At 42.8% G+C, this 23,433-nt stretch overlaps 1 protein-coding gene across 1 annotated transcript in view; it reads left to right on the forward strand.

Moving 5' to 3' along the window:
- The window catches only part of fbn1 (fibrillin 1), a 207,393-nt gene extending 185,047 nt beyond the window's left edge, over nt 1–22,346 (forward strand). The window contains exons 51-66 of the mRNA XM_060924311.1: nt 1,485–1,637; nt 2,087–2,149; nt 2,225–2,347; nt 3,767–3,886; nt 3,961–4,083; nt 4,170–4,301; nt 4,472–4,597; nt 4,701–4,907; nt 7,798–7,923; nt 9,621–9,743; nt 10,013–10,129; nt 10,536–10,664; nt 10,978–11,097; nt 11,226–11,457; nt 11,635–11,797; nt 20,112–22,346. Of these exons, the coding sequence (XP_060780294.1) occupies nt 1,485–1,637; nt 2,087–2,149; nt 2,225–2,347; nt 3,767–3,886; nt 3,961–4,083; nt 4,170–4,301; nt 4,472–4,597; nt 4,701–4,907; nt 7,798–7,923; nt 9,621–9,743; nt 10,013–10,129; nt 10,536–10,664; nt 10,978–11,097; nt 11,226–11,457; nt 11,635–11,797; nt 20,112–20,501 (2,447 nt within the window). The 3' untranslated portion in view covers nt 20,502–22,346. The remainder of the gene's footprint in view (nt 1–1,484; nt 1,638–2,086; nt 2,150–2,224; nt 2,348–3,766; nt 3,887–3,960; nt 4,084–4,169; nt 4,302–4,471; nt 4,598–4,700; nt 4,908–7,797; nt 7,924–9,620; nt 9,744–10,012; nt 10,130–10,535; nt 10,665–10,977; nt 11,098–11,225; nt 11,458–11,634; nt 11,798–20,111) is intronic.
- The last annotated feature ends 1,087 nt before the right edge of the window (nt 22,347–23,433 follow it).

Consider the following 23,433-nt stretch of genomic DNA (forward strand, 5'->3'; position numbering starts at 1 on the left):
CTTTGCTTAAGAAGGGACCCAAACAGCTGCAATGGAATCCTTCTGTGAAGGAAGCCTTTAACCGGCTAAAGAAGATGTTCACCTCAGCCCCAGTTCTGCAGCATCCTGACCCAACCAAACCCTTTGTCATGGAAGTCAACACATCTGACATGGGTGTTGGAGGAATCTGATCCCAATGTTGTGGAGAGAAGCACAAACTTCACCCCATGGCTTACTTCTCTAAGAAGCTCACATCTGCAGAATGAAATTACGACGTTGGTAAGCGTGAACTCTTAGTCATCAAACTCACACTAGAGGAGTGGTGACATTGGCTAGGGGGAGCCACTCATCCTTTCATGATACTCACGGACCACAAGAACTTAGAATATCTCAAAAAAGCGAAGCATCTTAAGCCACGCCAAGCCATATGGGCCCTCTTCTTCACCCGATTCAACTTCACCATCTCATTCCGTCCAGGGTCAAGAAATACAAAGGCAGATGCTCTATCATGCACTTTCACCTCCTCACAGCAAGAATCCACCACTTCCGCAATTCTTCCACCCAAATGCTTCGTTCAGTCTATCACTTGGGACTTAGACTAGCAAATACGAAACGTTCAACCCAGAACCGCTCTGGTAAGCCTTCCACCTGGTCTTCTTTACATTCCAAAGCAGTTCAGAGGACAACTCATCACCTGGGCCCACATGTCTCCCACTACAGGACATCCAGGTAGCCGACGAACCCACCAGTTACTAAGCAACAAGTACTGATGGGAAAATATGCTCACAGAGATCCACCCGTTCATTGCATTTTGTTCAGAATTTGCCCAAGCCAAGGTGCCTCGTACTCCACCAGCGGGTAAGCTGTGTCCACTTCCTGTACCACAGAGACCATGGTCACGCACAGCCCTCAACTTCATCATAGACCTGCCACCTTCCATGGGAAACACCACCATCATTGTGATCATAGACCGATTCTCCAAGGCACTGACATTCTGTCAGTAGGAGCGCTGAAACCAATAGTGCTAACCAAACTACAAACATTGCTGCTGAAGACTACAACGACCAAGATTCACAGTGCCCCCTGTCACCGGAGTATTGAACTCAGCTGTCTGTCATTAGATCAATTGCCACCACGCTACTTAAGCCCCTCTCTAACTCTGCCTCAGTGTGAAGTATCATTCTGCTTTCCCAGTCCATGGCAAGCCTTTGTATTCTCTGCTTGATCTCTCGTTATTGTGACTCTCGCTATCCTTCTCACATTTCTTTTTCCTGGTTTTGTCTACATTACTCTGTTTGCTGATCGACCGACCCTCGCTCACCTACTGACTACAATTCCTGCTTTCCGATTTGGCTCTATGCTGTTGGTTCGTTGCTTCTTCCTGAGATTACATCTGTAAGTGCCTGCATTCTGACACGTGTGTGGTAGATGGAGCTGATAAAATGGTAAATGTGTGTTCTGATTCTCTCTCTATCTATCCATCTCTCTCTCTCTGTCTGTTTCAGATAAACGAGTGAGTTTTTGCTACACCAAGTTTGAGAATGGTCATTGTTCTGCTCCAAAGCCTCTAAACACCACTAAAGGAGAATGCTGCTGCAGCGCTATGCCTGGTCAAGGATGGGGAGACCCCTGTGACCTCTGCCCCAACAAGACCTCTGGTGAGAAAACACACACACACACACACACACACACACACACACAGACGTACACTTTCAAGTCTATATCCATGGCCAGGAGTCCAGTGGGCGAAATAGTCCATGCTCAATCGTAGGTACAGCTTCGTGTCGGTAAGAGCATGGAGAGGATCAGAAAAATCAATCCTAAGTCTTGTGATGTGGCATGAGCAGCAGTTTGAAAAGATGTTTGGCTGACTTCATGTGTCTCAGAGGAAGCACATTTTAGCCTTCACCCTCACTGGGGTGTAGATGTTGTCTGACAGGGGAAAGCTGTCTGGTAGGAATCGGTACATGACCAAATCAGAGAGAAAAGTTGGGGGAGAGCTTGAACAAACAAATAAATAATCATGATGCAAGCTATATTTCTCATTAACTTAATGTAGTTGTGTGAAATGTGTCAATGTGTGTGTGTGTGTGCGTGTGTGTTTCAGATGACTTCACCATGCTCTGCTACAGCAGAGGACAGCCGTATGGTACAAACGATGGACCTGAGGGTGAGCTGCTCCTGATCAGACTGATTGCATTTGTACTGACTGATTTATTGATGTTTTTTTTTTTTAATATCGCAGACACGGACGAGTGCAAAGACCCGAACATCTGCCATAATGCTCAATGTATAAACACAGATGGTTCATTCCGCTGTGACTGTCACATCGGATACACTCTAGACTCATCAGGGGCAAACTGCATTGGTAAGTCATCTTAATAAAACACACACCCCAATAATACACACTGCAATGCATACTCCATTAATTTACGCTCAGTGTTTTGTGTTATGAGACCTCAGTGTTTGTTATACAGTGGGAACTGTGATCAGAATGCTGTATGATCTGAACCAGAATCTAATTATTTCTATTTCTATCTATACTCTATAGCTCCAGTCCCTCAGCATTGCACCAGTTATAAAATGTTATAAAATCTCATCATGTGCAGAAGTACACAGGGAGGATCACAACGTGCTACAGTTTCATTTTGGCATCGTTCATCAAGAGCTGATTGAAATAAAAATAGCCTTTGGTCCTGATGTGTTGCATACGGAATGTTGTGTTGATTTTTCCATCGTCATTAGCACTGGTGAATTTTAAACCCTTTCACGAACCAGCACTGCCATCAGTGATTTTGCTGATACAATTAACTCTGGCATGATATGAAAATGAGTACAGAGAGAAACTGAACCTGGCTACTGTGCTGTTTATGGTGTTTAGGGCAGTGGGCATGTGCCATCAATGACCGCCATTCAATGGAGTAGTAAGGTATCTCATTCCCTCCACTAGCCTGGGGTGGTGCCTTGAGCAAGCACTAGCAACCCCTCGCTCCCCCTGGTCAGGGTTACGACTGAAGACTGGACTCGGCAGACTGTGCGGAGAAGGCCACCACCTGGTGATTTGACAGGCAGGAAGGTGGGCCCAGCAAAGCATTTGTGAAGCACAATCAGGGCACAGTGCAACACATAAAACACTGTTGGCCATCCACTGCATCCCAACCTAGCTCCGGCCATCTTGATTCTGTCTTGCCCATGGACCCAATTAGGTCAGGATGAGAGAGTGAGGCTGATATCTGCGCAACTCTCCCTCACTCTAATCCGAGTCATACACAAGTCATGACTTCAAATTCAAGTCCTGTGGCGATGGGCAAGTGGTGAAGCAGCAGGTGCAGAAACACTGGAAGCTGTACTCATGAACCTGCACACAGGCAGCCCAGGGCATAGGGTCGCTCTCTGCTGGAACAGAGCAGCAGTGGATTTCAGCAGCCCACTGGGTGTCTGAGCAGCCCTGTTTAGGATTCACTCTGCTCACCTCCATGGAGGAAGGGGCTAGAAAAGGTGCCCCAAACATAGCCTGCTTCACCTCACCCTGGCCAGAACACTGCAGCTGGCAGAGATCCCACTTAGCAGTTGAAATGCAGAAAAAAGATAGTGAAGGTACTCAACCTTGGCATGTGGAATGTCGACATGTAGGCGTACCTTCAAAGCCCTGATTGGCCTCATCAGTCACCTCTGGACCCACATCAGGACGAAAATCAGTGTTTAATGCCGTCATGCTTGAAAACAGTTGATATGGACAATTATAATTATATAGTGGATCAGCGTTCGGTGTGTGTTTCTGTCTCAGATATAGATGAGTGCAGCGTGGGGAATCCGTGTGGTAATGGAACCTGCACTAACGTGATTGGAGGATTTGAGTGTGCATGTGACGAGGGATTTGAACCTGGACCCATGATGACATGCGAAGGTATGTACACACATACACAATACATGAAGTTTAACCCAAAGCTCTAATATACTCATGGTGATGTGTGTTGGTAGATGTGAATGAGTGTTCCCAGAATCCTTTGCTGTGCGCCTTCCGCTGTATGAACACATACGGCTCCTATGAGTGTAAATGTCCTGCGGGATACGTGCTCCGAGAAGATCAAAGGATGTGCAGAGGTACACATACAATATCTCCAAAATTGGAAAATAAGTGTGCGCACACACACACACACACTGCAAGACGAATGTGGTGTTTGTTTCAGACCAGGACGAGTGTGCAGAAGGTCTGGACGACTGCAAGTCCAAAGGAATGACGTGTAAAAACCTGATTGGAACCTACATGTGTATCTGTCCAGTGGGATACACCCGGAAACCAGGAGGAGAGGGGTGTATAGGTGAGAGACACTCTCTCTCTCTCTCTCTCACACAGAGCATGCAGTGTGTTAGTAAGGTGTCGAGTCTCTAGAACAGCTTCAACGCACTCAGTTGGTGTCTTTATTATTATTATTCAGGTGTTACAGAGGTGTGTGTGTGTGTGTGTGTGTGTGTGTGTGTGTGTGTGTAGATCTGAATGAGTGTACAGCGAAACCCCGAGTCTGTGAGAACGGCCGTTGTGAGAACACGGTAGGAAGCTACAGGTGCAGGTGTGACCAAGGGTTCACCCCCAGCTCCACACTGACTGAGTGTATCGGTGAGCGTTTATTCTCTCCACCATCTGTGGCTTGTCTGTTTGATTCGAGTTTAACTTTCATTCCAGACTGAAGCTGATCCAAGTTCTGGGTGTTGTGTTGCAGATAACCGGCAGGGTTTCTGTTTCACTGAGGTTCTACAGACTCTGTGTCAGATGGGCTCCTCTAACCGAGTGAGTGTGACGAAATCAGAGTGTTGTTGTAATGGAGGTCGTGGTTGGGGGTCAGAGTGTGAGATCTGTCCACTTCCTGGAACAATGCAGTACAAAAAAATGTGTCCACTTGGTCCTGGATACACCACCGACCGGCAGGGTGAGCATTACGTCTTACTTATTACACATCTAATTGAATTATTTTAGTTTAATATGACTTTGTTTTTACATTGGGATTTTTGCACATCATCTGAATTAATTAGTAATAATAATAATAATAATACCCTGCGATAACCTAGTGACTTGTCCAGGGTGAACCCCGCCTCTCACCCATAGTCAGCTGGGATAGGATCCAGCTTGCCTGCGACACTGTAGAACAGGATAAGCGGCTACAGATAATGGATGGATGGATGATGATAATAATTCAGCTTCCCATTTACATCAAACTTTTTGGGAAACCTTGCGTAATGTTTGATTAACACCCCTAAAGTGCTGTAATAGAGAAGCCTTAAAGGGGAACTGAAGTCACTTTCAACTTGCTTTATTTCTTGATTAACATGTTATTCAATTGCCTTTTCAGTTTTAGTAACCTTATATCATGACTCGTACTGGCAGCTACAACCCCGATTCCAAAAAAGTTGGGACAAAGTACAAATTGTAAATAAAAATGGAATGCAATGATGTGGAAGTTTCAAAATTCCATATTTTATTCAGAATAGAACATAGATGACATATCAAATGTTTAAACTGAGAAAATGTATCATTTAAAGAGAAAAATTAGGTGATTTTAAATTTCATGACAACAACACATCTCAAAAAAGTTGGGACAAGGCCATGTTTCCCACTGTGAGACATCCCCTTTTCTCTTTACAACAGTCTGTAAACGTCTGGGGACTGAGGAGACAAGTCGCTCAAGTTTAGGGAGAGGAATGTTAACCCATTCTTGTCTAATGTAGGATTCTAGTTGCTCAACTGTCTTAGGTCTTTTTGGTCGTATCTTCCGTTTTATGATGCGCCAAATGTTTTCTATGGGTGAAAGATCTGGACTGCAGGCTGGCCAGTTCAGTACCCGGACCCTTCTTCTACGCAGCCATGATGCTGTAATTGATGCAGTATGTGGTTTGGCATTGTCATGTTGGAAAATGCAAGGTCTTCCCTGAAAGAGACGTCGTCTGGATGGGAGCATATGTTGCTCTAGAACCTGGATATACCTTTCAGCATTGATGGTGTCTTTCCAGATGTGTAAGCTGCCCATGCCACACGCACTAATGCAACCCCATACCATCAGAGATGCAGGCTTCTGAACTGAGCGCTGATAACAACTCGGGTCGTCCTTCTCCTCTTTAGTCCGAATGACACGGCGTCCCTGATTTCCATAAAGAACTTCAAATTTTGATTCGTCTGACCACAGAACAGTTTTCCACTTTGCCACAGTCCATTTTAAATGAGCCTTGGCCCAGAGAAGACGTCTGCGCTTCTGGATCGTGTTTAGATACGGCTTCTTCTTTGAACTATAGAGTTTTAGCTGGCAACGGCGGATGGCACGGTGAATTGTGTTCACAGATAATGTTCTCTGGAAATATTCCTGAGCCCATTTTGTGATTTCCAATACAGAAGCATGCCTGTATGTGATGCAGTGCCGTCTAAGGGCCCGAAGATCACGGGCACCCAGTATGGTTTTCCGGCCTTGACCCTTACGCACAGAGATTCTTCCAGATTCTCTGAATCTTTTGATGATATTATGCACTGTAGATGATGATATGTTCAAACTCTTTGCAATTTTACACTGTCGAACTCCTTTCTGATATTGCTCCACTATTTGTTGGTGCAGAATTAGGGGGATTGGTGATCCTCTTCCCATCTTTACTTCTGAGAGCCGCTGCCACTCCAAGATGCTCTTTTTATACCCAGTCATGTTAATGACCTATTGCCAATTGACCTAATGAGTTGCAATTTGGTCCTCCAGCTGTTCCTTTTTTGTACCTTTAACTTTTCCAGCCTCTTATTGCCCCTGTCCCAACTTTTTTGAGATGTGTTGCTGTCATGAAATTTCAAAATGTCTCACTTTCGACATTTGATATGTTGTCTATGTTCTATTGTGAATATAATATCAGTTTTTGAGATTTGAAAATTATTGCATTCCGTTTTTATTTACAATTTGTACTTTGTCCCAACTTTTTTGGAATCGGGGTTGTAATTGCAATTAAATATTATACTTATCGGCCTATTCGGTTTTTAGCAATGTTGAATTTAGTTTGTTTGGTCCATGGCAGGCGTTGCTTATCTGCGCAATCTTCACAAGACTTGTGCAAGGCTTCGAAATGTGAAGAAGTGTCAGCCAAGTGTCAGTGGCGCCATTTTGAAAACTGTTTTCCAAATGAAATATTGCACAAAAACGAGTTTAAATGACGATTACTGCCTACTTTTTTCAAACTTTCCTGATTGCTAACAAAACTTCCGGCTTGATTACATCAGCATTCGAAAGAGGGCGCGCGTGTCTTTTGACAATGTTGGCAGATGTTGGTCACTTTGATTTCCGCTGTACATTTTACTTCCGTCCTACGATGTCTTGCACAGGTCTCAACGAATCTCGTTTACAGCCATTGCTTTGACATATGGACTGATATATTACAGAGCATATTTCAAACACTCAGAACTTACTATAGCAGCGACAAAATAGCGATCAAAAATACATTCCTATATTTAATAAAATGAGAAATAGAATTTTGGCGATAAATTTGCCTTCAGTTCTCCTTTAAATCTCTGTAACTGCTAGTGAACGAGTGAGAGAAAAAAATAATGAAGGGATGTTTATAGAACCAGGAAATCCTGCAGTAATGCCACATGTGCACTACATGCATTCAGCCCAAATCTCATCACAAGAGGAGCTAATGATGGTTTAAGCTCAACAGGTTGGTTTGAGAAGGTCAGCGAGTTGATGTTAAACCTTCTAATCTTACTCCAGAATGGTCAGAGTAAAAGGCCTTACCACACACACACACACACACACACAATGTTTACAGCTGAGAAGTTGCATGTATTTTGTGCAGATATTGATGAGTGTAAGGTGATGGGGAACGTGTGTAAGAATGGCCGATGTGCGAACACACCGGGCTCCTACCAGTGCATCTGTAACCCCGGATACACCACCGACATCACAAGTACCATCTGCGTGGGTGAGTGTGTGTGTGTGTGTGTGTGTGTGTGTGTGCCATCCTGTTCCTCCTCTCTCTTTATAATGTCTCAGTCACATGTAGAGGTGTTTCAGAGGCTGTTAACTGTTCTCCTGTGGGGCGAAGTACAGGTCAGGGTAAATGTGATGAGAGACACAGGTTGGGACTGAGGAGCTTGGGTTTGAAGAATAAGAGTTCTTGTAGGTGGAAGAACTGATGGGTTAGAGAGTGGAGAAGGTTTACATGTTGGAGAACTTGAGGTTTGGGGATATGACTGGGAATACAGAGGTTATAAAGGTTCAGGATGTGATATCAGATTGTGTACAGGAAACCTCACATTTTTGTAAAATTCCCCAACAATGTTTGGTGATCAAAGTGCTGTATCAGAACAACCTGACCAACAAGTTATGATTTGTCAATCATCTGAAATGTGTTTGGTGACTAACATTGGCAGAGAAGAAAATAAGGCTGAAGAGATATAATTTAGGGGTGTTAACAACCGGGGTTAGTGGATCGGGGATCAAGAAACAGGAATCAGAAAAAGTTAGCACAGGGATGTTTGGGAATAATGAGACGGTCAATGATGGCGTAGCTCACTCCGGCCCCGTCTAGTCTAGAAGGAACGATCTAAAGTGGGCCACCTTGCACAATAAATGTTGCAAGCTATATACACTATATACAAGCTATATATAGACACGATATCCACCCTAGGAATACCGACCTATTTACCAGAAAGAATCCAAAACAGCAAGGAATTGACCGAGAAGAAGCGATTTTTGTTGAACTGCTCATTAAGGCTTAATTAGTCCATACCTTCATTAATTGTAATGAAGCAAATCTGGGTAGAAGTTATATGCACCTTGGGTACCCCTACCTTCATGCCAGAAAAAATCAAAATCAGTGAAGAATTGGGGGCGTCGTAGCTCAGGTGGTTAAGGCGCCATACCATGAATGCGGGCGACCCGGGTTCGATTCCGGCCCGAGGTCATTTCCCGATCCCTTCCTGTCTCTCTCTCTCTCCCGCTCATTTCCTGTCTCTACACTGTCCTATCCAATAAAGGTGCAAAAAGCCCAAAAAAATATCTTTAAAAAAAAAAAAAAAAAAAATCAGTGAAGAATTGAGGGAGACGTGATTTGTGTGGAAACTGCTCATTGGGGCTTAATTACTCCATATATTCATTATTAATTGAAATTATACAAATTTGGGTAGAAGCTATATGCACCCCAGGCAGACCTACCTTCCTGCCAAGAAGAATTGAGAAGGAAGCGATATTTGTGAAATGTGGATGACGTCGGACAAATGACGGACAACACATGATGGCACAAACTCATCACCTATTGGCCGGATGAGCTAATAATGGTTGATTTTGGGAAGGGAATAAATGAAGAAGGAAAGAGAGGTAAGGGTAAGTGGGTAAAGGTTACTGTCTCGGAGTCAGGCAAAGGCGATGAGCAGATTGGTTAGTAAGGGCCGAGTTATGGGGTACGGGACATTGTTTAGAGGACAAGGATAAAACACAATATGATAACAGAAGCTCATGATTAGGGTGTGGCTCACTGGTTAGTTTATAAGGCTTTCTTTAGATTGTGTTCAGTTGTTTCATTCCATGTTTCTGTTTATAATTCCTCAAGAACTTTACAAAAAAGAGCCTGTTAATCTTACACCCGCGTGCGCACACACACTCTGTCTCTCTGTGCAGATGTGGATGAGTGTGCTCAGGCTCCTAAACCATGTAACTTCATCTGTAAGAACATTGAGGGGGGATATGTGTGCTCCTGTCCACGGGGTTACATACTGCAGGAGGACCGCAAGAGCTGCAAAGGTAACACACACACGCCATGCTGATTAACTGTAAATGATCAATTATAAAGCGAGTAGAAGTGTAATGTATGTAAATGTGTGGTTAATAGTTAGTGATGGGGAGTTTTATAGGTGGTGCCTTCACTCTGATGTGTCTTCCTTCCTGCTAGAGGCCTTTTATCATCTTCTCGTCATGTTTATTCAGAAACCAGGGCGTGTCCTTGATTATCAGACTCTTCTGTACACTGTAGAACATCTCTCACTCTCCTTCATACATCTCTTCTCCTGTAGATCTGGATGAATGTTCCACTAAACAGCACAACTGTCAGTTTTTGTGTGTGAACACAATTGGTGGGTTCACCTGCAAGTGTCCACCAGGATTCACACAACATCACACCGCCTGCATCGGTAACTAACACACACACTATATATTGCTGAAGGTATGTGTACCCCTTCTGCTCTGCTCTTCTGGGGCGTGGCTGTGAGGATGTGTGTTGATTCAGCTACAGGAGCATTAGTGAGATCAGCCACTGAGGTTAGTGAGGAGGTCTGGGGTGCAGTCGGTCTTCCAAAGGTGCTCAGTGGGGTTGAGTTCAGTCAGGGCTCTGTGCAGGACACTCGAGCATCATCATGCTGGAACAGGTTTGGACTCTTAGTTCCAGTGAAGGGAAACTGTAATGTTCTAGTACACAGAGATGGTCGGGGTGATGGTCGGGGTGCACATACTTTTGGCCATATATTGTATTTGCTGTGCTGTTAAACACACATTTAGATAATGAACATCCCGTGTGTGTGTGTGTGTGTGTGTGTGTAGATAATAACGAGTGTACGTCAGATCCGGGTCTCTGTGGTCCTAATGGAGTGTGCCAGAACAGTCCAGGAAGCTTCACCTGCGAGTGTCAGAGAGGATTCTTACTTGACCAGGGTGGCCAACGCTGTGAAGGTCTCACACACACACACACACACACACACGCAGGAGTTTTACACATACTTGCTGATTTTAAGAATCAGAAAAAGATTTATTGCCAAGTAATTGTTGTAATTACAAGGAATTTAGCTTGAAGTTAAGGTGCTCAATAAATAAATGCTAAATAAAGACAGTCCATATTAAGAAATAAGAACTAAATAAACAAGATAAAATAAGATGAAAATAACTGTGCAGGTAAACAAATGTGCAAATCAGGTAAACAACTGGGGGGCAGAGTAAATGGGGTCACTGGTCTTGTTTTCACGTGTGTGTGTGTGTGTGTATGCAGATGTTGATGAGTGTGATGGAGATCATCGGTGTAATCATGGCTGTCAGAATCTGATTGGTGGATTCAGGTGTAGCTGTCCTCACGGATACCTGCAGCACTACCAGTGGAACCAGTGTGTCGGTGAGATACCCAACTCCTTTAATCTCTCGCTCTCACACACACACACACACACACACACACACACACACACACACACACACACACACACACACCCAGAGTGGCGCTGAGCCCTGTGTGTTTGTATTTAGATGAGAATGAGTGTCAGAGTGGACAGGTGTGTGGCAGTGCGTCGTGTCACAACACCCTGGGCAGTTTCCGCTGTGTGTGTCCGAGTGGCTTCATGTTCACGCAGCCCAGCGGAGTGTGTGAGGATGTGAACGAGTGCTCGTCTCCACAGAACCCCTGCAATTACGGCTGCTCCAACACCGACGGCGGGTTTGTGTGTGTGTGTCCACCAGGATACTATAGAGCCGGACAGGGGTGAGCTGCACACACACACACACACACACACACACACACACACACACACACATACATACATTCCTCCTTATGGAGTTTAAAGTCAGTACAATACAGAACAGAGTACAGATACTGAAGGAGCTACTACACAGGAAAGTGTGTGTGTGTGTGTGTGTGTGTGTGTGTGTGTGTGTGCAGGCACTGTGTATCAGGAATGGGCTTCAGCAGCAGTGCTCCCCCTGCAGTAGATGAAGAGAATGCTCTCTCACCAGAAGCATGTTACGAGTGTAAGATCAACGGCTACCCAAAGAAAGGCAGGAAACGACGCAGCAGCAACACAACAGAGGAACACAACACACAGGTACACAACACACTAACACAACACACACACAGGTACACAACACACACTAACACAACACACAGGTACACAACACACACTAACACAACACACAGGTACACAACACACTAACACAACACACACACAGGTACACAACACACACTAACACAACACACAGGTACACAACACACACTAACACAACACACACACAGGTACACAACACACACTAACACAACACACAGGTACACAACACACACTAACACAACACACACTAACACAACACACACTAACACAACACACACACAGGTACACAACACACACTAACACAACACACACACAGGTACACAACACACACTAACACAACACACAGGTACACAACACACACTAACACAACACACACTAACACAACACACACACAGGTACACAACACACACTAACACAACACACAGGTACACAACACACACTAACACAACACACACACAGGTACACAACACACACTAACACAACACACAGGTACACAACACACACTAACACAACACACACACAGGTACACAACACACACTAACACAACACACAGGTACACAACACACACTAACATAACACACACTAACACAACACACACTAACACAACACACACTAACACAACACACACACAGGTACACAACACACACTAACACAACACACAGGTACACAACACACTAACACAACACACACTAACACAACACACAGGTACACAACACACACTAACACAACACACACTAACACAACACACAGGTACACAACACACACTAACATAACACACACTAACACAACACACAGGTACACAACACACACTAACATAACACACACTAACACAACACACACACAGGTACACAACACACACTAACACAACACACAGGTACACAACACACACTAACACAACACACACTAACACAACACACAGGTACACAACACACACTAACACAACACACACAGGTACACAACACACACTAACATAACACACAGGTACACAACACACACTAACACAACACACACTAACACAACACACACTAACACAACACACACTAACACAACACACACAGGTACACAACACACACTAACATAACACACAGGTACACAACACACACTAACATAACACACACTAACACAACACACACTAACACAACACACACACAGGTACACAACACACACTAACACAACACACAGGTACACAACACACACTAACACAACACACACTAACACAACACACACTAACACAACACACAGGTACACAACACACACTAACACAACACACACTAACACAACACACACACAGGTACACAACACACACTAACACAACACACAGGTACACAACACACACTAACACAACACACACTAACACAACACACAGGTACACAACACACACTAACACAACACACACTAACACAACACACAGGTACACAGCACACACTAACACAACACACACTAACACAACACACAGGTACACAACACACACTAACACAACACACACTAACACAACACACAGGTACACAACACACACTAACACAACACACAGGTACACAACACACACTAACATAACACACACTAACACAACACACACACAGGTACACAACACACACTAACACAACACACAGGTACACAACACACACTAACACAACACACACTAACACAACACACAGGTACGCAACACACACTAACACAACACACACTAACACAACACACACACAGGTACACAACACACACTAACACAACACACAGGTACACAACACACACTAACACAACACACACTAACACAACACACAGGTACACAACACACAGGTACACAACACACACTAACACAACACACACTAACACAACACACAGGTACACAACACACACTAACACAACACACAGGTACACAACACACACTAACACAACACACACTAACACAACACACAGGTACACAACACACACTAACACAACACACACTAACACAACACACAGGTACACAACACACACTAACACAACACACACTAACACAACACACAGGTACACAACACACACTAACACAACACACAGGTACACAACACACACTAACACAACACACACTAACACAACACACAGGTACACAACACACACTAACACAACACACAGGTACACAACACACACTAACACAACACACACTAACACAACACACAGGTACACAACACACACTAACACAACACACAGGTACACAACACACACTAACACAACACACACTAACACAACACACAGGTACACAACACACACTAACACAACACACAGGTACACAACACACACTAACACAACACACACACAGGTACACAACACACACTAACAACACACAGGTACACAACACACACTAACACAACACACAGGTACACAACACACACTAACACAACACACACTAACACAACACACAGGTACACAACACACACTAACACAACACACAGGTACACAACACACACTAACACAACACACACTAACACAACACACAGGTACACAACACACACTAACACAACACACACTAACACAACACACACTAACACAACACACACTAACACAACACACAGGTACACAACACACACTAACACAACACACAGGTACACAACACACACTAACACAACACACACTAACACAACACACAGGTACACCACACACACTAACACAACACACAGGTACACAACACACACTAACACAACACACACTAACACAACACACAGGTACACAACACACACTAACACAACACACAGGTACACAACACACACTAACACAACACACACTAACACAACACACAGGTACACAACACACACTAACACAACACACACTAACACAACACACACTAACACAACACACAGGTACACAACACACACTAACACAACACACAGGTACACAACACACACTAACACAACACACACTAACACAACACACAGGTACACAACACACACTAACACAACACACACTAACACAACACACAGGTACACAACACACACTAACACAACACACAGGTACACAACACACACTAACACAACACACACCAACACAACACACACTAACACAACATGCACTAACACAACACACAGGTACACAACACGCACTAACACAACACACACTAACACAACACGCACTAACACAACACACAGGTACACAACACGCACTAACACAACACACAGGTACACAACACGCACTAACACAACACACACTAACACAACACACACTAACACAACACACAGGTACACAACACACACTAACACAACACACACTAACACAACACACACTAACACAACATGCACTAACACAACACACAGGTACACAACACACACTAACACAACACACACTAACACAACACACAGGTACACAACACGCACTAACACAACACACACTAACACAACACACACTAACACAACACACAGGTACACAACACACACTAACACAACACACACTAACAAAACATGCACTAACACAACACACAGGTACACAACACACACCAACACAACACACACTAACACAACATGCACTAACACAACACACAGGTACACAACACGCACTAACACAACACACACTAACACAACACGCACTAACACAACACACAGGTACACAACACACACCAACACAACACACACTAACACAACACACACTAACACAACACACACTAACACAACACACAGGTACACAACACGCACTAACACAACACACAGGTACACAGCACACACTAACACAACACACACTAACACAACACACAGGTACACAACACACACTAACACAACACACAGGTACACAACACACACTAACACAACACACACTAACACAACACACACTAACACAACATGCACTAACACAACACACAGGTACACAACACACACCAACACAACACACTAACACAACATGCACTAACACAACACACAGGTACACAACACGCACTAACACAACACACAGGTACACAACACGCACTAACACAACACACACTAACACAACACACAGGTACACAACACACACTAACACAACACACACTAACACAACACACACTAACAAAACATGCACTAACACAACACACAGGTACACAACACACACCAACACAACACACACTAACACAACATGCACTAACACAACACACAGGTACACAACACGCACTAACACAACACACACTAACACAACACGCACTAACACAACACACAGGTACACAACACGCACTAACACAACACACAGGTACACAACACGCACTAACACAACACACACTAACACAACACACACTAACACAACACACAGGTACACAACACGCACTAACACAACACACAGGTACACAGCACACACTAACACAACACACACTAACACAACACACAGGTACACAACACACACTAACACAACACACACTAACACAACATGCACTAACACAGCACACAGGTACACAACACGCACTAACACAACACACAGGTACACAACACACACTAACACAACACGCACTAACACAACACACAGGTACACAACACGCACTAACACAACACACAGGTACACAACACACACTAACACAACACACACTAACACAACACACAGGTACACAGCACACACTAACACAACACACACTAACACAACATGCACTAACACAACACACAGGTACACAACACGCACTAACACAACACACAGGTACACAGCACACACTAACACAACACGCACTAACACAACACACAGGTACACAGCACACACTAACACAACACACACTAACACAACACACAGGTACACAACACACACTAACACAACACACACTAACACAACATGCACTAACACAACACACAGGCACACAACACACACACACAGGTACACAACACACACTAACACAACACACACTAACACAACATGCACTAACACAACACACAGGCACACAACACGCACTAACACAACACACAGGTACACAGCACACAGGTACACAGCACGCACTAACACAACACACACTAACACAACACACAGGTACACAACACGCACTAACACAACACACAGGCACACAACACGCACTAACACAACACACAGGCACACAACATGTATTGGAAGGGGTTTCGGGTATGGCGCAATGTACAACCTGATTCCAAAAAAGTTGGGACAAAGTACAAATTGTAAATAAAAACGGAATGCAATGATGTGGAAGTTTCAAAATTCCATATTTTATTCAGAATAGAACATAGATGACATATCAAATGTTTAAACTGAGAAAATGTATCATTTAAAGAGAAAAATTAGGTGATTTTAAATTTCATGACAACAACACATCTCAAAAAAGTTGGGACAAGGCCATGTTTCCCACTGTGAGACATCCCCTTTTCTCTTTACAACAGTCTGTAAACGTCTGGGGACTGAGGAGACAAGTTGCTCAAGTTTAGGGATAGGAATGTTAACCCATTCTTGTCTAATGTAGGATTCTAGTTGCTCAACTGTCTTAGGTCTTTTTTGTCGTATCTTCCGTTTTATGATGCGCCAAATGTTTTCTATGGGTGAAAGATCTGGACTGCAGGCTGGCCAGTTCAGTACCCGGACCCTTCTTCTACGCAGCCATGATGCTGTAATTGATGCAGTATGTGGTTTGGCATTGTCATGTTGGAAAATGCAAGGTCTTCCCTGAAAGAGACGTCGTCTGGATGGGAGCATATGTTGCTCTAGAACCTGGATATACCTTTCAGCATTGATGGTGTCTTTCCAGATGTGTAAGCTGCCCATGCCACACGCACTAATGCAACCCCATACCATCAGAGATGCAGGCTTCTGAACTGAGCGCCGATAACAACTCGGGTCGTCCTTCTCCTCTTTAGTCCGAATGACACGGCGTCCCTGATTTCCATAAAGAACTTCACATTTTGATTCGTCTGACCACAGAACAGTTTTCCACTTTGCCACAGTCCATTTTAAATGAGCCTTGGCCCAGAGAAGACGTCTGCGCTTCTGGATCATGTTTAGATACGGCTTCTTCTTTGAACTATAGAGTTTTAGCTGGCAACGGCGGATGGCACGGTGAATTGTGTTCACAGATAATGTTCTCTGGAAATATTCCTGAGCCCATTTTGTGATTTCCAATACAGAAGCATGCCTGTATGTGATGCAGTGCCGTCTAAGGGCCCGAAGATCACGGGCACCCAGTATGGTTTTCCGGCCTTGACCCTTACGCACAGAGATTCTTCCAGATTCTCTGAATCTTTTGATGATATTATGCACTGTAGATGATGATATGTTCAAACTCTTTGCAATTTTACACTGTTGAACTCCTTTCTGATATTGCTCCACTATTTGTTGGTGCAGAATTAGGGGGATTGGTGATCCTCTTCCCATCTTTACTTCTGAGAGCCGCTGCCACTCCAAGATGCTCTTTTCATACCCAGTCATGTTAATGACCTATTGCCAATTGACCTAATGAGTTGCAATTTGGTCCTCCAGCTGTTCCTTTTTTGTACCTTTAACTTTTCCAGCCTCTTATTGCCCCTGTCCCAACTTTTTTGAGATGTGTTGCTGTCATGAAATTTCAAATGAGCCAATATTTGGCATGAAATTTCAAAATGTCTCACTTTCGACATTTGATATGTTGTCTATGTTCTATTGCAGGGGTTTTCAAAGTGTGGGAGAGTCAGCCCCCCCTCAGAGAGCAAATAAACAACAGCGCCCCCCCCCTTACAATTTTTGTTGTTGCTATACTTAATGTTCCATTCGTATTTAAAATAAATGGTTGTTGTACACATTTTTATTTTTTCTTTTACACATTTTAAACATCTGTGCTTTTCTTTTTAAAACATCTTGTTTTACACATTTTAAACATCTCATAGCATCGTTAGCGAGCACCTCTTGGCAGACAACACACTGTGGCAGTGGAGCATCTTCAGATCCAGTCCATGAAAATCCAAACTTTAAATAATCGTGGTCGTACTTCCTTCTTTTTTTCAGTCCCCCCAGGATTCCGCGGGCTTTTTTTGTGATTGTTGCGGGCTAAAATGTCTGATGTTGCGGGGGGGTTTTCCAAAAAAATTGCGATGAAAGTTGCAGTGTTTTTTAGGTTTTTGTTGCGATTACATTGCGGGAGGAAGTGAAAGTTGCGAGAAATTGTTGCGATTTTCTCTTTTTGTGATTAAAATTGAGTGATATGTTAAATATTAAGTTATTACTGAAAAACTATTGATTAAAAAAACAAAGACACTGCGAAATGGTCCTATAAACAACTTTACCAATATAAAAGATTACCAGGACTACAAAAATGCAGAAAAATAGGCTTTACTTATCCAAATGCACCTGTTGGTTCAAAAGTTAAAGTGCAGAGAACCTCACAGCACAACATGAAGTTACCTTCAAATATAATATAAATGCCTCAGCTTTCATGGAAGAAAAAAACTATTAATACTAGTGCTGTGTGCAGGCAGTCTCTCCTGAAGACTAAATTAAACAATAATTATAAACTAATAAAATAAATGGCTCAGGCTTCATAGAAGAAAAAAAAAACAATTTGAACAGAATCTCACAGTATGATGCTGAAGCTGCCTAAACAATGGAAAATAAAATACCATTTTGGCAAAAATGTTGGCATCCATTAATTTCTTGTATTAAGTAAAAAAAATAATGTAAAGTGCGCACAGTCCTTCACTGTAAACATAGCACACTTTCAGTAACAGAATTTAAGCCTATATAAACAATGACTCACACATGCAGTGTTGCCAGATACTGCTGATGTTTTCCAGTCCAAAATATGTTCAAAACCCGCCAAAATGCACTTAAAACCACCCAATCTGGCAACACTGTGCGCATGCTGCTTCTCTTGAACGTATATACGGAAGTAAGGCAGAAGGTAGTTTGTCGACGTCACCTCAAGACGACGCCAACGATTGGTCAAATTTGCGGGAAGGTTGCGGTGATTGGATATAATTGCAACACCGCCCTGAATTCGCGGGGATTGGTTGAATTTGCAAATCGCAACATTGCGAAATCCTGGAGGCTCTGGTTTTTTGCTTGGCCCAGACTCTGTCTCCTCACTCACTGTAGCTTTAGGTACTAAAAATCGATCCATTTTGTCTCTGGCAAAGGCTAGCTGAAGTTCGCTAAATGTCCGCAATAGTAACTTATTCTGGTTTGTTTCCTCACGTTGCGCGCCCCCCAGGGAAGGCGCGCCCCACACTTTGAAAAGCCCTGTTCTATTGTGAATACAATATCAGTTTTTGAGATTTGTAAATTATTGCATTCCGTTTTTATTTACAATTTGTACTTTGTCCCAACTTTTTTGGAATTAGGGTTGTATTATGAACGCTTCTTTAGGAGTGTTACTGTTAGAATAAAGTTTTTTCACCAGTGTTTGAGACACAGCATTGATCTTTTCTACTTTTAGTTCGATCAGGAAGTGATTACTTCAGCCAGCGTGGATGTTGATGACATCATTCGCTTTAACCTGAGCACCAGTGAGCTAAGTGCTAAAGATCATATCATCGAGTTCCTGCCAGCACTCTCCATGCTCAAAAACCATGTCCGCTATGCTGTTGACTTTGGGAACGATGCCGGCCTGTTCAAAATCAACCAGAGGGATGGCGTGAGCTTCCTGCACTTGTCCAAAAACAAGCGCCACCACCTTCTGCCTGGAGTTTATTATTTACAAATCAGTGGTGTTCCTGTGTATGGTAAGAAGGAGCTGGAGCTGCTTGAGGACAAGAACGATAAAGACTACCTCAGTGGAGAACTGGGAGAAACACTACACATTAAACTACAGATCAACTTGCATTAGCTTCATCCCACAGAAATGATCAAAGAGGACTCTTATTTACTACAGCTAAAGATCTCCACATCAGAGATAACGTCTCTCCACATCGTCTCTCAAAATAATCGTAACAATAATAACAGTACGTATGTACATTTCAATAGAACTGAAACTGCAGCGTCAGTGTCTTTTCTCATCAGCACACATTCCCAATTACAGCATTGTTTGTACTGTGCCCTTGTCCACTTCCCCATTCAACAAGTGTGTAACTGCAACAAGCAGCAAGCGTGATGGAGCTATCGCAATTTCCTGAGAGTCAGCAGTTTCCTTGACAACCTGTACAGTCACATGGGCTTGCTAGCTTTCTAGTGTGATTTGTAAGTATACAGAATAAAGGCAGCAAACAAACAGAAAAAGCTGAATAGCTAGCTAGCATGGCAACAAAGGGTCTCCTCCCACTGCCAAAACTCGTGGTGATTAGTCACAGGGGGAAAAACTGCTAACCAGCTGGCATGTTAACTAGCTAGCAGAGCGAACCTAGCTGACTAGTTTGCTGGCTAAGTAAGTAGCATGCTGATGAGATGTTAGTCAATCCATCCAACTGGACAGCTGTCTGTATTTATAGCAATTATCCACTATATTAATCAGCTAACACAGTAAAATGTGCCAAGTAACTGGCTTGCTAATTAGCTAATGTGCTACAGTGCTAGTGGAACCCAGCCGTACAGCTCCCTCAGTGTTATGTACAGATGGAAACGCACAAGGAACAAAATCTTTTAAAAAAAAAAGCCCAATGCCTTTTAGCTTCAGCCAACATTTTGAAAACTTTCTCAAATTGCAGCAATGCTTTCTGGGTAAGTCGTGATCCTGCAAACTAGCGTTGTCTACAACTCAATCAACTAGCACATCTTGGATAGCTAAGGGGACTAGGTATAGGGTAAGTGGACAAGGGCAGATAAAAACAGTACTGAACAGTCATAAAGCTAAAACAGTAATAAACTGTGTTTGAGCAGGGGACTGGACAGAAATATCATTTATTAAATCACTCATCTGACCAAGTCTGTGTTTTTTTGACCACTTTAAATTGTAACAAAGCCTTTAAGTTACACTTCAGTCCAAAATAAATGTCCATAATGTCCTCTTTATCCTAAATGTAGTTGTTGGGATATGATTGAAGTTTACTTCTGTAGTTTTGCTCTGGAACTTGGAGGCTTGTGCAGCTAAAACGCAAACCCTACATTCACATTAGCCAAGTGACAGGACAGATCACAGGCGGTCGTTCATCTTCTGTGTCTGAGCGTGACGCACAGCTGCGATTTCAGGAACAGCAGCACAAATAGATTTTCTGAATTCGGTGAAATGATGCAACATGATGCGATAAGTGGCAAATGCACAGTAATGTCTCAAACGAGTCCTTGGACAAATCTTACGGTGCGTTCGCTCTGCACCTTCTTCAGTTCCCCACTCGTACCTTTACGCTGCAATCCACTGCACTCAGAACCAAAATAAAACCTGTCCTGTGACATGGAAAAGTGCAACAGAACAGTGATTCAACCTGGAATTCCCGTCGGGAACGTGGCCATCATCCCCCTCGAGTTCTGGGATATAAACACATCTAATGTCACAGCAGTGTAGTGGCACTCAGTTAACAGGAACAGTTTTGTGTTTTTTTTTTTTAGATTTGTAATTTAATTCTTATTTCAGCCCAGTTTTACTAGTATGATATGATTACAATGACAGATCATTTTCATGAGCGAACATGAACAAGATTAGTAGATGATCCTATCATTCACCATGTCTAATCAAGCAGAAACAATTTACAGTGCCTTGCAAAAGTATTCATACCCCTTGAACTTTTTCACGTTTTTCCACCTTACAACCACGAACTTAAAAGTTTTTTATTGAGATTTTATGTGATAGACCAACACAGAGTAGCACATAATTGTGAAGTGAAACGAAAATGATAAATGGTCTTCAAAATTTTAAACAAAAAATCTGAAAAATGTGGTGTGCATTAGTATTCAGCCCCCTGTACTCTGATACCTCTAAATACAATCCAGTGCAATCAACTGCCTTCAGAAGTCGTCTAATTAGTTAATAGAGTCCTACTGTGTGTAATTTACTCTCAGCATAAGTACACTTGTTCTGTGAAGGCCTCAGTGGTTTGTTAGAGAACACTGAAGAACAAACAGCATCATGAAGACCAAAGAACTCACCAGACAGGTCAGGGATAAAGTTCTGGAGAAGTTTAAAGCAGGGTTAGGTTATAAAAAAATATCCCAAGCTCTGAACATCTGAGCAATTCCAGCGTTATGGATGTGACATTTGGACTCAAAATGGCAACAACTGACCTAGTTAATTTTTATTCCTTTCCAGTATTTTAAAATTTGTTGTATATTTTTAAGACCTCTCATATTGGAGAAGTCATGGGAAAAAAAGAATTCCCATAGTACATTTAGAACTCTAGAAAATGCCAAAAAAGACATGCGTTATGGATGTGACGGAAAAAATACCCCATTTCCAGGGTGACTACACATATTCATCAAACTCTGTGAAATTGCAAACATAATATCCAAATGCAGGCATGCATTTAATAAAGGAGTCTTAGCTGAAAATAAAAAAAGCCTTTGTTTAAAATATTTTCTATTTCAAGCAGAATCTAGGAAGAAAAAATCAGCGTTATGGATGTGACATAATTCCGTTATGGATGTGACGCATCTGAAATGGACATGGCATATGTTTAGAAAATCAGCAATTTAACCACTATAACCCTTTGAAAAACTCTCTAAATATCAGCTAAAACTATCAAAGTTCTTAAATAATATTTAGGATGGCTATTGTTTTGCTGTTTTGTGGATTTTAGCATACATTTCTGTGGCTTGTGGCAATAATATAGAATTGTACATGATCAAAGTTGATTTTAGCTTGGGTTTTACATTATAAGAAAGAAAGACTGACA

Source organism: Neoarius graeffei, chromosome 6 (assembly GCF_027579695.1).
Source record: "Neoarius graeffei isolate fNeoGra1 chromosome 6, fNeoGra1.pri, whole genome shotgun sequence".
Lineage (NCBI taxonomy): Eukaryota > Metazoa > Chordata > Actinopteri > Siluriformes > Ariidae > Neoarius > Neoarius graeffei.